This window comes from Myotis daubentonii, chromosome 2 (genome assembly GCF_963259705.1).
Source record: "Myotis daubentonii chromosome 2, mMyoDau2.1, whole genome shotgun sequence".
Taxonomy (NCBI): Eukaryota; Metazoa; Chordata; class Mammalia; order Chiroptera; family Vespertilionidae; genus Myotis; species Myotis daubentonii.
This window is the reverse complement of record NC_081841.1, coordinates 87,260,997-87,279,284: the sequence shown is the minus strand read 5'-3', so window position 1 is coordinate 87,279,284 and position 18,288 is coordinate 87,260,997. Positions and strand designations below refer to the sequence as shown.

General features: G+C 35.6%; 1 protein-coding gene across 6 annotated transcripts in view; it reads left to right on the top strand.

Annotated features, from left to right (window-relative positions):
- Positions 1-18,288, top strand: part of ATP2B1 (ATPase plasma membrane Ca2+ transporting 1) — a 138,377-nt gene that overhangs the window by 116,757 nt on the left and 3,332 nt on the right. For 3 of the 6 annotated variants that reach the window (XM_059683763.1, XM_059683760.1, XM_059683761.1), the window contains 6 exons: positions 2,479-2,670; positions 2,904-3,117; positions 3,586-3,797; positions 7,722-7,829; positions 9,759-9,941; positions 10,333-10,419. In XM_059683763.1, the coding sequence (XP_059539746.1) occupies positions 2,479-2,670; positions 2,904-3,117; positions 3,586-3,797; positions 7,722-7,829; positions 9,759-9,941; positions 10,333-10,419 (996 nt within the window). Of the gene's footprint in view, positions 1-2,478; positions 2,671-2,903; positions 3,118-3,585; positions 3,798-7,721; positions 7,830-9,758; positions 9,942-10,332; positions 10,487-18,288 lie in introns of all 6 variants that reach the window. The other 3 variants (XM_059683765.1, XM_059683762.1, XM_059683764.1) reach the window with 2 other exon arrangements.

Below are 18,288 nucleotides of genomic sequence, written 5' to 3'. Positions count from 1 at the left end.
CTATTTCCTCAACTTATTTTTCATTTATGAGTCATATTTAATTTCCAAGAGTTGTTTTTGGATCTCTGAGTTTTTGTTCTCATCTTAACATCCTGTTTTTATCTCATTGATGTGCCTTTTAGCTTTCTAAACATTTAATTTTTTTTTTAATGAGTTTGTCTCTGTAGACTCTGTCTCCACTTTCCTTTTGGTTTAGTCTCTGTCTTTCAGGTTAGTGCTTTGCTAGTGTAAAGTTGAAAAGCTGGAAAGTCTTGGGCCTTTAGGTGGGATTTGTCAACCAGAAGCTTCTCTGTAAAGGGATCTGGCTTAGTCATTTCACTTCTTAGGGTACCTTGAATTGCAGTGTTTTTAGGTCTTTCTCTTAAGATGATCAGATTTCTCAGAAAAGAGTCTTCAAATCTGCTGCCTAGAGAGCAGTCTTGAATACTGGTATCCTGGGAAACACGTAGAGAAGGAAAGGTAAAAGTCTCAATATTCATTAAACATAGGTACTCCTAACCCCGGTCCCTTTAAAAAAAAAAAAAAGTTTTTATTGATTTCAGAGAGAGGAAGGGAGAGGGAGAGAGAGAAAAAAACATTCATTGATGAGTTGCCTCCTGCACTCCCCCTATTAGGGATCAAGCCAGCATCCTGGGCATGTGCCCTGACTGGGAATTGAACCTGCAACATGGGACAACATTCAACCAACTGAGCCACACCAGCTGGGCTCCCTTTTTTTTTTTTTTTCTTCAATATAACACCCTGTACTCAACAGTGCTTGGTACCCTTCAGTCCAGACATTCTCTGTAAATTAGCAGGCAGTTTTTTTGCCATATCAGAGGGAGTGGCAAATGGCCTGGTTGTGTGGACTTGGGAAGAGGCTCTGAGGATCTAGCTTTCTTATCACTTTGTTATTAACATTTAGCACACATACAGAAAAGTGCCTGAGTCATAAGTACACAACTGACTAGATTATCACACGTGAACAAAGCTGAACTATGCAAGGCAAGGAATAGAGTATTACCTATACCCCAGGCACCTCAACCACACTTACTTCTAATGATTGCCCTGTCTCTCTGCAAAGATAATCAGTATTCTGAAGGTTACTTTAATCTGTTTTTGAACTTTGTACAGAAGAATCATATTGAGTCCAGCTTCCTGTGTTATTATGCTTGTGAGGCTTATCTGTGTTGTTGTAGATAGTATAGTTCTCTCTTTTTTTTAATTAATCCATGACATTGATCCATCCCATCCTATCATTGATGGACATTATTTTTTTAAATATATTTTTATTGATTTCATAGAGGAAGGGAGAGGGAGAGAGAGAGAGAGATAGAAAAGTCAATGATGAGAGAGAATCATGGATTGGCTGCCTCCTGCACGCCCCCTTCTGGGGATCGAGCCCACAACCTAGGCATGTGCCCTTGACCGGAATCGAACCCTGGACTCTTCAGTTCGCAGGCTGACCCTCTATCCACTGAGCCAAACCAGCTAGGGCTGATGGACATTATTGTTCTTAGTTTGGACCATCTAAGTACTTCTTCAGTGTCTTCGGTAGACTTTCAATAAATCCTCCTATTTTTAATCATACCTTCACCCCTACTGCCAGTTCTACCTGTGCTGCCAAGTCCTGAGCTTATATAGGAGAGGTCTATGGTGTAAAAAAAACCCAGCTATGTCTCTGCTTTCCCTACTCTTGGCTTTGGATTCAGTTTTCTGGAGGTCTGCTAATGTTACTTAATATTTGGTTATCTGCTTTTCAACCTCTTAAGCGGACCAGTGGTTTTATTGCTAGCTTTACCCAGTGGTCAGATAAGTTTCTATTGAACAAGTACAAAAAACATTTTAAAGTATGATACTTTGTAAAACACTGTGTAATATGAAGTAAGAATTCTCGTGATCCACAATGTGTTAAGATTCTCTTGCAGTATCTTCTTTCCCACTAATTTTGTCTTTGAGTTTTTATTTTTAAATATATTTTTTTGCCGAAACCGGTTTGGCTCAGTGGATAGAGCGTCGGCCTGCGGACTGAAAGGTCCCAGGTTCGATTCCGGTCAAGGGCATGTACCTGGGTTGCGGGCATATCCCCAGTAGGAGATGTGCAGGAGGCAGCTGATCGATGTTGCTCTCTCATCGATGTTTCTAACTCTCTATCTCTCTCCCTTCCTCTCTATAAAAAATCAATAAAATATATTTAATATATATTGTGTGTGTGTGACTTTTGGAAGGAACTGGGGTAATGCGTGTGTCCATTCCTCTTTTTTAAACCCAATTTAAACTTATTTTCAAACCTTTGTTTTATTTTTGATTTCTCCTAAGATCGAATTTCTGAGAGATGGTATCTTAGAATAACTATGTTACCTTCTTTTATAGTAAATATGAGTCAGTAATTATTAAGTACAATGGTGATCTGTAGTTGATCAATTGAATATTATCCTTTTGAATATTAAAAATTATATTTTAAACCTTTAGTCTGATCTGTGGAATTTTTTTAAATAGGGCATCGCTGGGACTGATGTAGCTAAAGAAGCGTCTGATATCATTCTCACAGATGACAACTTTACAAGCATTGTTAAAGCAGTTATGTGGGGACGAAATGTCTATGACAGCATCTCAAAATTCCTTCAGTTCCAGCTTACTGTTAATGTCGTAGCAGTGATTGTTGCTTTCACAGGCGCCTGTATTACTCAAGTAGGTGGACAATTTGTTCATTAAAGCTTGCTTATTGTAAAGCAAATATGTGTATAACGTGGCTTTAAAAGTACTTGAATATTTAAATAGGTTGAAACTTAATATTTTAGGTTAATGACTATAAAAGTGCAATCCAATTCTGTTCTTTAAGTTTTTAAATACAAAATGCTTCCTGAGAATCGCCGAGTCACTGAGTAGTTGTGAATGTCTATCAGGAAATCTGTCTTTTCTAGGATTCGCCACTTAAAGCTGTGCAGATGCTGTGGGTAAACCTCATCATGGATACACTCGCTTCCCTGGCCCTGGCAACTGAACCCCCCACTGAATCTCTCCTGCTTCGGAAACCTTATGGTAGAAATAAACCTCTCATCTCACGCACGATGATGAAGAACATTTTGGGTCATGCATTCTATCAACTGGTAGTAGTCTTTACACTCTTGTTTGCTGGTAAGAATTCAATGCCTGATAAAGCTTCAGTTGTTTCTAAGCTAATATTTCAGATGATTATTTGTTACCAGTTTTTCAAGAACATAAGTTGTGCTCTCTTTGACTCCTCATTTACCTTTAATTTCTCCTCTTTATCAGTGTATGCTTAGTACATTGGTGGGGGTACAAGGGAGCAGTATGAGAGATAGTGGGGTGGGAGTAAAAGGAGTCCTGATTGCTTGTCCTGACTCTGCCACTAACTTAGGTAGGTGATCTGTCGTATGTCATAATAGTTTTGGGGCCTTCAGTTTGCTCATCTATAAAACACGAGAGAGAATTAGATAGTCCCAGATCCCTTCTAACTCTTTTCTATGCTGTAATTTGGGCATCAGATAAAGGTCTGGCTAGGTTTTATTGTTGCATACCTCTTTGAAAATGTTAAATGATTTTATATGACAATTACAAAATAATAATCTTTCATTCTTTCAGGAGAAAAATTTTTTGATATTGATAGTGGAAGAAATGCTCCTTTGCATGCACCGCCTTCGGAACATTACACTATTGTTTTTAATACATTTGTGCTGATGCAACTTTTCAACGAAATAAATGCCCGGAAAATTCATGGTGAAAGAAATGTGTTTGAAGGAATCTTTAACAATATCATCTTCTGCACAATTGTTTTAGGCACTTTTGTGGTACAGGTGGGTAATTGGAAAAGATAGTTTCAAATTTGATTATTATGTGGGAGATATTAGGTAAACAGGCGGCTTGTTCCAGAAATTACTTGACTGTAATGTGTGGGGCTTCTGTGTATTGCTTTGATGACATTTAAAAAAAGTTTTAAATATCATAACTCAAGTGACAAATTGCCCTTTCCTGAAATTCTACATATGAGAAGAGTATGTTAATTTAAGCCAGGGGTCCTCAAACTTTTTAAACAGGGGGCCAGTTCACTGCCCTTCAGACCATTGGAGGGCCGGACTATAGTTTAAAAAAAAAACTATGAACAAATTCCTATGCACACTGCACATATCTTATTTTGAAGTAAAAAAACAAAACGGGAACAAATACAATATTTGTATTTGCATGTGGCCCGCGGGCCGTAGTTTGAGGACCCCTGCTTTAAGCTAATGCTACTTTAATTGCACTATGGGTTCTGTGGTTGTGATCTCACAGTCTAATTCTGATTGTTTCATTCTATAACATTATTATCAAAACTGTTATTACTTTGATACTATTTAAGGTAAATGTTACAGTTTACTTTTAGGCTTGCTTAATTGCTTCTAGCAAATAGCAGTTTATTTCTATAGTTTAAATTATATGTTAAAATAATAAAAGGTTTAATGTGAATGTTTAGATTCCATGTGATTATGAATGGCTGCATTCTGAGTTGGACATGTCAATATTTCATTTTGTAATATTGTCAAAACAAGGCAGAAGAGTGGAGAATGGGGTGTGAGGAGTGCAATTAGGAATGAATAGGAAGGACTGAAAATTTCCCTATTTTTCAGAAATCATTCTAAGAACAAAACTAATGATGACTTTGCATATGGTGATTTTATATCACCATGTATTATAGCTATGTTTTTATATCATCTTGTATTTTGTGGTATTCTTTTGTGTAAATGATTGTATAGTTGGATCTGGGATCAGAACAGGTAAATGAATGGTACATAATTATACCAGGAAGATTTCAAATTAAAAAGTGAGCTTTTTATGCATTTCATTCAGCCTATACCTTGTGCACTATGGATACCGAAACGAAAACCCTCAACTTAATTATTTCTGTAAAACCTATTTCTGTTAGCTTTCAATTTCTATAAGTTTTAGGAGAGATGATGCCTACTTGTTACATCATTTATGAAATATTTTATTTAGATTTTACAAAAATCATTGTTCATAACATGCTAAAGTTTTAGCATTTACTTGCTACAAAATTAGATTTATTAAAATACAGGAATTACAAAAATTTAACTGCCTGTATCTCTGTATCAAGCAAATCCTGACAAAAGTTGATATGCCTAAAACAGTTCATGTAAGGTGTCACTCTCTAGTGCCTTATAAACATGCCAGTGCTACTCAGTGTGGTCTGTGGGCCAGCCACTGGTCCACAGCCACTTTATTGCAAGTCCACAGTGAGATGAGCACGGGCCAGAATATAAATGAACAACTTCACTACTCACACTGTGTATTTCAGATGAGAGTTTTGTTTTTTGTTTTTTTGTGGTGTTGCAGGGAAGGGAGGGGTGTTATTTTTAGTAGTAGTAGCAGCAGCAGCACTGTGCAAATAGGGTATTGGTTTAAACTCTAGTGTGTGTTCTTTATCCTCTTGTCATGGATTAGCACTTTCAATAGCACTTTTGTAGACTGTAAGCTGAGTGGGAAACATGAACCTTTGTATATAGAATAGCCAAAGTCTTGATTGTAGATCTGAGGTACCTAAAGGACTTCACCTTATCATCACATACAATAAAAAGCTAATATACAAATTGTACCTTGAACTGGGAGTTTGACTGGGAGTTCAACCAGGAGGCGGGGCTGGCCAGCCAACCATCCGCCCACAGTCCCTCCCCTGGCTGGCCTGGCCCCATCAGCTTGATCAGGGTGGGACAGCTGGACCCCACCCTTGCACGAATTTGTGCACTGGGCCTCTAGTAAATTATATTTAAGTTAATTTGTCTCTTATTTACCAGCTGATTCTTATTTTTACTATTTTTTTTGACAGATCATGAAGTACATAATAATCCATAACTCTTTGTAAATATTTTTAGTTTCTTTTCTACTTGGTCGTAATTGACACAAAACCCAGTGTTTTCAAAGCATGTTCTATGAAACACTAATCTTTTGAGTTGTTCTTATCTCAATAAGGTTAGGAAATATTGCCTGTTCTGCTTACCTCTTGGAGATTCTTAATGCTTATGTATCATATGCTTATGAGATGATGCTTATGCTCATAATGCTTATGAGATGAACACAGGGGTCCATCAGTTCTGGGGTCACAGCAGAGTGCTGCCTCAGTAGTTGTGTGACCTCAACAAGCTATGATTTCTTTGTCTGTGAAATGGGGACATTAATATTAATTAGGTCATGTCATAGAACTAACTAAAGCATTAAGAGAGATACTGCACTTGAAGCTCTGAGCTTGGTGTTTGCAAGACAACACTCACATCTGAGCTGTTCCTTTTCTTTTCTTTTTTTAAATTAACAGTTCAAAGGCTTTGGAAAATCCTCAGTCAAGAAACCCGTTGAACTTTGTATAATCCAGCCCCTTCTAAATTTAGAAGGCAACACCTAATGCTAGATTCCCTTAGCACACATTTAGGAAGTGCTTCAGCACAGTGAAATGCACAATCAGTAGTAGTCTATCTCAGCAGTATATTAAAGAATATGGAAACTTATTTTTAGAAGTAAATTCCACTATTAATTAGACAATTTTATTTCTTTCAACTCTAAAATAAAAGATTATTATTTCTTATGCCACATAACTAAACATATTAATCATTTGTTTCCCCAACATCTTAATATCCTTTTCACATGCCTCATTGTACTAAAAAAGGGTACTGTTTAAATACTTTTTTAAGTTGAAAAAACACAAAGAAATGTTGAGTTTTTTTCTATGCTCATTTTTATGGTACACAAGAGAAAGTTATTATAGATATCTCTCTTAAAATCCAGGCTAAATTGCCAAATCATTTATAATCAACTGGTTGGGCTACTAAAAAAAAAAAACCACAGTTGGGAATCTATTTGTACAAGGATACAAATAACCTTGACTTTCAGAACAGTAGAACTGACCAGTACATATCACTTGAGTTTGGAATAAAGTTCAGCTACAAAGACTAGATTTCATAGCTCTCAAAAATAAAGTTTAAAAACTGTTAATACCAAAATGATTCTTTTTAATACCAATATTTGGCAACTACTAACTGCCATATCAAAAAGAGGTTGAATAATGTTGCTTAACTCTTAATATTCCTATATACACTGTTTTAGGTTCTTTAAAATAAGTAGGGAAACATAATCACTGTAATAATGAATTTTATTTATGCAGATCATTGGACTTTTTATAAGGGAAAGCAAATTTCTGAGGGTATACCACCTGTGTTGGCACATATTTCATAGAACTTGCAACTTGCTTTTCTTCTCTAACAGTCCATATATTTGTCCTAACATCTAACTATTAACCAGGAGTGAGTAGCAATTAGAAGGAAAGTAAAAAAGATTGAATATTATGTTCACTTTTCCATACAGTCTTCTCTACAAAAGTACTATCTCTTATGGGAAGGCATAAATTATTTAGAGTTGTACTAAATACAGAAGAATGTAGTTTATTGAGATTATATTGAAAATCGGTATAAAGTTATCTTTTTGATCATGAGAATTATTTTTCTTTAATTTTTAGTAAGCATAATTTAAGCAGGAAATAATACCTGCATTTAAAATTTTGGACAAAGGGATTTTACTTTATTTGTCTTATATTCAGCTGTGAATATTATACATGTCACCAACAGAATAATGGTTGTTTAGCTTAAATTTTAGAGGACACAAATTTGGGTGATTTTTGAAGTATCTGAGTTGTGAAATGTAAAAGATTTAAATAAACTTACTCTTGATTATTCCTCCAGATAATAATTGTGCAGTTTGGTGGAAAACCTTTCAGTTGTTCAGAACTTTCAATAGAACAGTGGCTATGGTCAGTATTCCTAGGAATGGGAACGTTACTCTGGGGCCAGGTAAAAACATCATCATTTCTTGTTCAAACCATAAGTGATTTTTTTAAAAAAAATTTCTAGTATGTATTTTCTTTAAGCAGTTCTGTACTTGATTCTAAGTAGTTACCATTCTAGGGCAAAAAGGGCAGTTAGGGATGTGGTTTTTTTAAATCTAACATTTGCTTTAAATTGTCACTTGCTGTTTATTACAATTATGCCTGTATAATAAAACACTATTTAAATTTCTGACATCGTTTTTTAACTTGTTTTTTTGAACAAGTTTTACAACAGTATTATTATAATGCATTTGTGACTGGTTAGGATTCTAATATCTGTATCTTTTGCTCTATGACTTATTTTTGCATTTTAGAATAAATATTTCTACAAAAAATATAAAATATTATGTTCTTTACACTATAAATTTTTTATGTAGTTTAATCCAATATGTAGCATAGGAAAAACCTTGATCTTCAGTTTATGTAGAGAATGTTTCCATAAAAATATTGGTATCTGGAAAAAATGGGCCACAAAATGACATTTTAAATTATTTGAATTGAATGGTTTTAACAATGTGTATATAAAATACAATGCCTGAAAAATGAGATATACCTCGTCTTTATTATAGGCAGCTGACTTGATTATGCAAGTACATGTCATTATTTTTAAAAGAGAAGTGTTAATGGTGTGTATGTTCATTTGAAGCCCATTACCATTACTATAAAATTAACTGGTAGAGAATCTATACTAACATTTTTATAAATGAAGGTTAACATCATGTTACAGTGTGTAACTTGAGCAAACTAATTTATTGTCGTTCTGCAAGACAACTTCCAGGTTTTTGAAGTTAATCTTTTGTCTCACCTTTTTTTTTTCTTAATTGTGCTTCTAGGTTCTGAGGTTTCTCTTACTCATTTTGAATACCTCATTAATAGAGATCTTCTTTCAAGTGGTTCCATATGTGGTCCACCTTTCTTTTTTCATTACCATTCTAATTATTATGTAATGTTCTCTCATAGGCAGAACAGAACCCACAATCTCACCCCAAATCTGGCTAATTTCAGGAAGAGGAAATTCAGTATAGCATACATACCCAACAGGCATCAGTTACCTTCTTTGGTTGACATTGTCTATGAATTTAAGTGCGATGGTAGAAAGCACTGATTTGGTGCTTAGGCGACCTAGGGTCTTAGTCACTCGGTGAGCAAGTCTCCTCCTGGGCTCTGAGCCTGTTTTACCTCTGTGAAATGAGGTGGATGGCCTAGAAATTCCCTAAGCAGTTTTTATTCTGGTTGCATGCTTGTTTCCCTTTGATAAGCCCAACTTCTTTAAGGAATGGCTGCTAACATCTATATGTTAATAAATATTTGTGTTTTTATATCCTTTATGTTTTCTGGGGCATCTGTTCCTGTTTGGTGTCATTATCAGTCAGTGTTAACACAATTTTTTAAATAGTTGCTTTTATAAAAATTAGTGCATTTAATAAACAAAACACTATTTTTATTTTAACCTTAGAGATTTTTGGAATTTGGGTATGTTTTTTCTCATTGAATTCTTAAAGCACTAATGAAATACCATTTTTTTCATCTATTAGGACTATTTGCGATTTTTATTTTATCTGAAATAAATATAACTAATATGAGTTCAAGTAAATACATGTCAAAGAATGGTTTTAAAATTTACCATCATGAATGTCCTAAAGTATGAAAAATTGTAATCAGGTTATTTCCATTCAGGAACACTTTCACCCTTCAGACTTAAATCTTTTGTGCAGATAAGAGAGGAATATTTTTTTTGTTTTTAGAAAAAAAGCCTCTGATGGATAGGATCTCATTGCTTCATTGGTGAAGTTAGTTGGTTACGCTTGCACCTTTTCATTCCCTTCATACTAAAGTTGATCAGTTTAATTATACTTGATATGATTTATTTCAAGTTCTTTCCCCTGTGTTGTAGCTTATTTCAACAATTCCAACTAGCCGTTTAAAATTCCTAAAAGAAGCTGGTCATGGAACCCAAAAGGAAGAAATACCTGAGGAGGAGTTAGCAGAGGACGTGGAAGAGATTGATCACGCTGAGAGGGAGTTGCGGCGTGGCCAGATCTTGTGGTTTAGAGGTCTGAACAGAATCCAGACGCAGGTATGGGCCTGGAGAGAGGTAGGAGAGGTGATGGGCGTGGGAGCCAGCCAGGGCTTTGGAATTGGGGAGGAGGTTTGAACACTCATTAACTTCCTTTTTAGCCCTCCCAACCCACAAAACTTACTATTTTGAAAAATAATTCTGTTACCTGGAATGAGTGAAAGTTTTAACTGATCATGAAAGAATGTGTCTATATGCCCCTAAGCTCCTTTTTTCCTAGCTTCCCCCCCCCCCCCCTTCATCACAAAATACTACTCTTGCCTATTTATCTGCTCTGTAAAAAGTGCCTTTTTTTTCTTTACTTTTTATATGTTGATAGATGGAATGGTCCTTTCTCTTGTTCTCTCTCTCTCTTGCTGAGCAAGCTGTCACAATCTCTGATTCCTTGCAGATGGATGTAGTGAATGCTTTCCAGAGTGGAAGTTCCATTCAGGGGGCTCTAAGGCGGCAACCCTCCATCGCCAGCCAGCATCATGATGTAACAAATATTTCTACCCCTACACATGTAGTGTTTTCCTCTTCTACTGCTTCTACTACTGTGGGGTGTGAGTGTGTGTTCCTAAGTGCATGAAATTAACATTTCCTACTTCACACACCTAACGTTTCTCATTTTCTCCTTAATGTTTAAATTCATGTTCAGGCTTTTCATAAAGCTTTCTTTGCGTAAAGTGGATTGAGACCTCAAAGTGTTGTCATTGTTGTTGTTTTATTTTTTTAGAGGGCTAGATAACAGGTGGAACAATTGCAACCAAAGATTAGATATCAAATCTGTGAGCGTGTCTCTATGCTAACTCTGATCTTTAATATGGGGAATAAAATTGTAGATTAGAATTTGTGAAACTACTATAAATTTTTGAGTATATGCCTTTAAACATGTTAATATTGCATGGTGCCCCAGAAGCATGTGATTGTAAGCTGACCTAACAGAACCAAGAAACTGTGTTTTTAAAGCTAAAAATGAATTTAGCATTTTGACTTTTATCTTATTGAGGTTGGAATGTAAGAAGAAAAGTTCTCAATATATACCCATTGTTTGCCTTCTTAGCCTAGTCTTTGCAGCCTTGTTTTGGATTTTTTTTTTCCCCTTGGCGTAAGGGGCTCTGTGTAAGCTTCATAGTTGTATGGTATTTACCTTTTCCTTTCATTTGTGTAATCCATGTAATTTAAAATTGTATCCTAGATAAGAAATAATCTTTTATTTTAAGTTTTCCAAAGAAGTAGGGGAAATGTACTATAAATTATTTCATGTCATACTTTCCATTAACTGACTAGAATAACAGGTTTTTAGTAAATGGCAAACTCCCCAAAAGCCTATATTGTTCTTATTGTGAATTAGGGACTTGATTTTGTGGTAGATTCTCTGTATATTGGAGACACTAAAGATATAAGCCTACGTACCCCTCACCCCCACCCCCAAAGTCAGCTGAGGTACCTAAGCTTAATCTTCTTTTGGGGAGAGACCTGTCTTTGTTATTTGGTCTTTAGCCAGTTAAGGACCAGAGGAACCTTGGAAAGCTAGAGAGAGGATGAGTTGATGGAGAAAACAATGCTGTCCTACGGAGGACTGTTTATTCAGTGCCTTTTTGTTCACTGTTTGCTTAAGTAATTTTCATTTGTTATTTTTGACAGTGTTGTAAAACAGGCAGAACAGGAACTATTCCCAGTTGTACTGTGAGAACTGACTTGGAGCTGAAATGACTTGTTCATGGCTAATAAGCAGAGGCAGCATGATGTAGAGCACTGAGCAGGCGAGTGCTCTAAGGACAAACTGCCCTGTGACATTGGACAGGGCACTAAAGTTACAGACAAGGACAGACAGGAATCTCTTTCAAAAACTACTCTGAGCCCTAGCGGATGTGGCTCAGTTGGTTGGGCATCGTTCTGTGCACCAAAAGGTTGCCGGTTGGATTCCTGGTCAGGGCACATGCCCAGGTTGCCAGCTCGATGCCCGGTAGGGGGCATACAGGAGGCAACCCGATTGGTGTTGCGCTCGTACATCAGTGTTTCTCTCTTCTCTCTTCCTCTCTCTCTAAAGATCAATAAACTATTCTTAAAACAAGCCACAAACAAAAAAGCCTACCCTGATACTACCTACCTGAAAGACAGGGTATATGTAAATGGCCTGACCTTATGCCTGGGACAGTTGCATCCCTCCCTCCGTATATCTGTGGATTTTACATGATTCCTGACTCTGGAGGGCTCATTACAACTCATCTCTTTATCTACCACTAGTGTTTCGTGTGCAGAAAGCCTACCATATGCCAGGGTTATTCTAGAACCTTGGGACATTACAGTCTGGTAAGCAAAACAAACTAGTTGAAAATTACTACGTGGTAATAGAACACAGAATATTATTATAGGGTCCTTATCATACCCTGGAAAGTCAGGAAAATTTACCTGAAGAAAATGACTTCTGAGCTGATTCTTGATAAAATTTGCTCAGCTGGGGAAAGCAGGCCTCAATGACATAGTTTGGTACTAAGAGAGTAATGAGATGTAAGGAGTAATGAGGCTGGAATAGATGGTAAGGATTTATTTATATCTTGTAAAAAGGATCCGAAATGAGACTCTATCGTGAAAGAGTCTCCCTGCGCTCAAAATTTTAAATTTGAAAAATTTCAAATGGACAAGTTGAAAGATTAATAGATGAATAATTTTATCTGGATTTACCACTTAATATTTCATGACACCTGCTTTATCTATATATTAATGTATACTTTTTTTTTTCTTGAGCCATTTGAAAGTGGCAAATATCATGACATTTCATCTCTGAATATTTAATTCAGCGTATACCTGTTAAGAATAAGAAGTTTCTTATATAAATTTCCCCCCAAATGTCCTTAATGTCTTTTTTTGAAACAGGATTCAAGATCATCGACAATATGTTAGGACTCTCTAGTCTCCTTTCATCTAGATCCATTTTTTATACCTTTATTTTTCAGCACATTTACTTCTTTGAAGAATCCAAGCCAATTGTCTTGTAAGGTATCCTACATTCTAAATTTGTTTCCTCATGATTAGCTTCCTGTTAAACTTTCCTGACAAGTTTGCATGCCTGGGTGGCATGTATTCTATTTATTCTTATATTAGCAAAATTTTAAATTATTGACTTTTTATTTGTAGGGGTATCACATGACCTTAGGTATACTATATTTAATACATTTCTCTGTATAATTGTGTTCCGGCCTTATATTAAATAATCAGATCAGTCACCAACTTTGTTTTAAGACATACTCATCCACACCTGCCCCAGGCTCTTTTCTGATGCATAAATATGCCTGGGATTTCTGAATTGCTGGGTGCATGTGACCAAAATGATAGAGGTATTGAGGGCAAGTGTGTAGTTGTTGCTTCATCAAGGTTTGAGATGTTTATTTCTTTATTCTATATTCTGTGTTCTTGGAACATAAGGAGGTATTGAGGGCTGCTGTATATTCCTGTTCAGGAGGTTATCATTGTATACTACCAGTTGCAGTAATTATATTGCTGTTACTATAAATGCCTTTTAACCTTCCTGGTGAAGCCTTGTGTTAGGTGGTAGTACAGAACATCAGCTAATATATAGAATTAATTATTAGTGTTAATATGTGTAATGAAAGGTTTGATTACCTCACTGTGTTCCTGCCCTAATATAGAGTAGTCTTAGAACTGTCTGTGGATGTCAGACTTCTTAGACTGTTATTTGGAATCTTTGCTCTGCTACATGGAAGAAATAATCCATTTCAACTTTGTCATATCCTACACTTGAGACATCTCTGGAGAGATCATCTTTTCCCCCCTGTTATTAGTCAGTTTTACCCCTAAAGATCTTAAGAGAAAACATTCCATAGTTTGTCTTTATTTATAAAGTATATTGTTCTAATATTGGTCTCTACCACTAATAAATTCTTTTACTGAATTAATAGTTAAACCTTCCTGGAAAGGAGAAATTGAAAGAAAGTCTGGTCTTCTAGGTGAAGGGTTGGTAAACTATAGCCTGTGAACCAACTGTGGCCTGTGGTTTGTTTTTGAAAATAAATTCTTGTTGGAACAGAGTCATGCCCAGTCATTTAAGTAGCGTCTGTAGTAGTTTTTGCACTTCACTGGCAGAGTTCAGGGATTGCATCAGAGACCATATGGCTCACAAAAGCTATATTTACTCTCTGGTTTTTTTTACAGAAAATGTTTGCCAACCTCTATTCCAGATAAGTAAAACATCACACAAGATGGTCTTACTTTGAGAAAATTTGATGTGAAAATACCCAACTTTGGAAAACAACCTAGAATTTTCTTTCTTGTTGCATAGTGTCTTTTATTTTACCATTGCTGTTCTTTGTTAGTGCACATAGTAAAAGTAATGATGAATATAAATTTCTGAAATGGGCAATCTGTTGCAGAAGATAAGATATATCAGTTAGTGACTAAAATGGTCTCAAATTTTAGAGCTAACCATGCACGTCATGTTTTAGGCAATAATATTGTTATTATGTTCTGCTGTCAAAAGTTAGGACTATATTTAGGAAAATTGGTGGTTTAGCTGGGTACATGGTTTTGTTTTGCTTTATTACTTAAATTTAATGTATGTAACGTAAACTGATAATCATTTTCAGTTTCTTAAAATTACTTTGTGATTATGGTAATCACTGATTTTTTTTTTTTTTTTTTGGCCATATGCTTCGTGCATTGTTTTCCTCTGAATTTACCCTTTAAAATATGTTTTACATAGGAATTATTGGATTTGTCTTAATTTTAATAATTTTAGGAGTTATAATCATGTTTTGCATCAGAGGTCTCAATACATATTAAAGGAATTGTTAAAAGACTGGATAAAATAAACAATAAGGCTTGGATTGTCAAGAATGCTGATTAAGGTTATTTCTTATTTTTCTGCTTAAACTGAATTCATTATAGTAGTAAAATAATTCCCTGCCTACCTAAGGTATTGTGCACACAGTTGTGCTTTTTAGTTACTCAGAATTACTGTACTGTGAAAATTGTACATTTAGAAGGTAATAGAAATCACAGCAAATGTAGATCAGCTTTTTCTTTATGTTCTTCATGAGTAGAAAGTCCTTTTTTATTTATGTTCTTCATGAGTAGAAAGTAAAATGAATCTGCTTCAAATGACCCCTGAGTAATCTAGATTTTACTAGCTGTGTATGTATCTAATGTGAGAACTGTTCTTTGAAATGGCTTTGCTTTGGAGGATTCGGAGCTGTCCTTTACATGTCATGTCATCATGTGGCCAAGTAGTGAAGTCAGAGGAAGATAGCATTAACCTTAACCTTAGAAAGTGTTTTATTCTAGTGAAGTTAGCTATAATGTTAATGTCCACGTGTTCTCTTACTCACTTCCAAAGAACCTGTAACTGGGAGTCCAGGAAACTTGATCCCAAGACATTTTGATACTGATTAGGAGTAACGTGACAGGTCGACCACCCGTCCTGGATGCTCAGTTTCACCATTTATAAAGTGGTTAAGAGAAAGTATTCGAGTAACCTTTCAACCCCTGATATTCTCATATAATGTAGTAAATTCTTTCAGAAAGGAAATTTTCTTAAACATTGAAAAATTTTGGTAAAAAAGAACGTAATCTTACCTGCCACGGATTGTGTATGTGATTATGTGCGCACACACTGACTGCTCTTCAGACTGCCCATCCTAGAGCTTTGCTGACGCCCACATCACCAACTTAACTCAAGCCTTTCTCCTGAGCTCTAACTTTCTTCACTTGGATGTTCTGCAGCCCCTCAAATTTAACATGTTCCATAAATTGATTTATTTCCCCCTGGATTCTTTACTATTCCCCTCTACCCACACTGGTCAAAACAAAACAGAAAACTTAATTATTTCTCTAGCTCTATTGGTTGCATTGTCAGCAACCAAGTCAAGGAAGTAACAACTCCAGGGTCCTCTTAGACAGCTCTCATCACCCACCCAGGTTTGCTGGCTGACCCTCCAATGTGTGTTCTCTGTGCCTGCTGACCACTGACACCAACAGATATTTTTATTTTTTTGAGGAGGTTATCTTTTTGCTTTAACTGCATAGTTTATTATTAGGACAATCGGGATACTTGTTAAATGTGTGTGTGTGTGTGTGTGTGTGTGTGTGTGTGTGTGTGTGTGTGTGTGTATGAATTGTAAAATTTGCAAGATTTCACATTAAAAAACAATTAAATGAATGATTATAATGGTATATTTAGTAAGCATTGTTTTCACACCATATGTAAAACACTATGTCTTAGTAAATGGGGAACATCAGTAAAGGAAATGGAAAATCTATTTGCTGGTAATAGTCTGCCAAGTGAAGGGACTAAAGTATAAACACAAGGATAGGACAGAATTATAAATTAGCATATGATATAAAGTAGCACCACAAGTAGAGTAGGTGATTGCAGCTCAAAGTGTGAATTATGGACGAAGAGATTCTACTGTATCTGGGAGCTTCTTAGAAATGCAGGGTCTTCCCCCGCCCCCCCCCCCCCCCCCCCCGTCAGAATCTGCATTTTAACAAGAACCCAGGTGCTTCCTGTGCACATTAAAGTGTGAGAAGCCCTGATGTTGATACTTGGGAGCTGATACTGTTCTGAGTGTGTATATGTACAAACTAATTTAATCTCCCTTAGCAACCCCATAAGGTTGATGCCGCTGTTATTTCCCATTTTATAGTTGAGGAAATCACTTAGCTAGTAAGTGGCAGAGCTGGAATTCACAATCAGGCATTTCACCTCTGTCTTCCTATGTCAACTATGCTATTCTCTTTTTCTCTGTATAAAGGGCTGAGTGAACAAGTTGTAACGCAGCCCCCACACAGGACCTAGTAAATCAGGCAAGACAACTTTGAGAGATGAGGTTTTAATCAGAACTGAGCATATGCTGTTGCAAATGTCAGGATTCCTTGCTTTTTAAGGCTGCATCATCTTCCATTGTATAAATGCACTACATTTCCTTTATCCATTCACCTATCAATGGACATGTAAAGTTGTTTCCATGCCCTAACTATTGTGAGTAATGCAGCAGGCAACATAGGAGTGCAGGTGTAGCTTCAAGATTCTGATTTTCATTCCTTTGGATAAATTCTCAGAAGTAGAATCTAAAATAGTCAAATTCATAGAAGCAGAGAGTAGAATGGTGGTTCCCAGAGGATAGGGGGGAGTGGGGAGAAGTTAGTCAAGGGGTAACAAGTTTGAGTTATACAAGATGAGTAAGTTACGGAGATCTAATGTACAGGATGATGACTATAGGACACTGTATAATTGAACTTTCTCTGAGGGTAGAAGTCTGACTTCTCACTACACACACAAATGGTAACTGAGGTGATGGATATGTTAAAATATTTACGAAAAAATACATTCAAATGTCTGTTTGAAATTTATTAATTTTATTATTATTTTGAGATTATTTTGGTGACTACTTTTTTTATCTGGAATGTCAATGTTGGTTAATTCTCTTATGAATAAGTGATGTCTTCATTAAACAGGATTCATTAGACTGATATATAGTAGATGTTCAACTATTTGAATTTTATCCACTTTTTTTGAAAGTCTGCATGACAGTGGGTTAATGAATGAAACCTAATGTCAGTTTGTGTGGTGATATTTTTTTAGTTGCTTTGCCCAGTAATCTCTCTTCATCCATACAGCAGACTTCTGTGAAAGAGAGTGAATTGTTAAGCTATATGTTTAGATACAAAAATATTTGTGTCTTCTTCTTGGAAATTATTTCACACAAAAATCCCAGAGAGTGTCTTTCTGTTTTTGTTTTTGTTTTAAGTCAATTTTGTCTAGTGAGTTATAATATATAAATTGATTTAAGTTTTAACCTATTGTAGAGGAAAACACTTCATAGACAAATGGCATATACTCAAATATTTATAGCTGTTTAATGGCATTTTATAGATACTTGTTTGGGCTTTGTCTTTATTTTTATTTTACACCCCATGGGAATAGTGGGGTAGATGTGAGTTCATTGTGGCATTCAGCTTATATTTGCTTGGCTTTTTCATAGTTGGTGGCACCCTAATTCCTAGCATGATAAATAATAACCCTCTGTGCTTGACTTCGTTTAACTTATTTAAATTGTTTTCAAATTTACTTTTTTTTTTAAATCAGCTAAAGCTTGTGTATGGTTAAGTTTTTGTTTTGTTTGTTTATTGTTCAATTTTGTTTTCTTAGGGGAAAAAATCCTATAAAATGGCTATTAAATTTTAGCCAGTGACAATGAGATTTTCTTAATATTACTTCAAATTCTTATCTCTTAATTCTTAGAGTATGTGGTTTTGTTGTTTTGTAGTGTCCTACTAAAATATTCATTTTTTTACAGTGTATTGCAAGTTCCACTGCATTACATGCAAATACGATTCACTCATA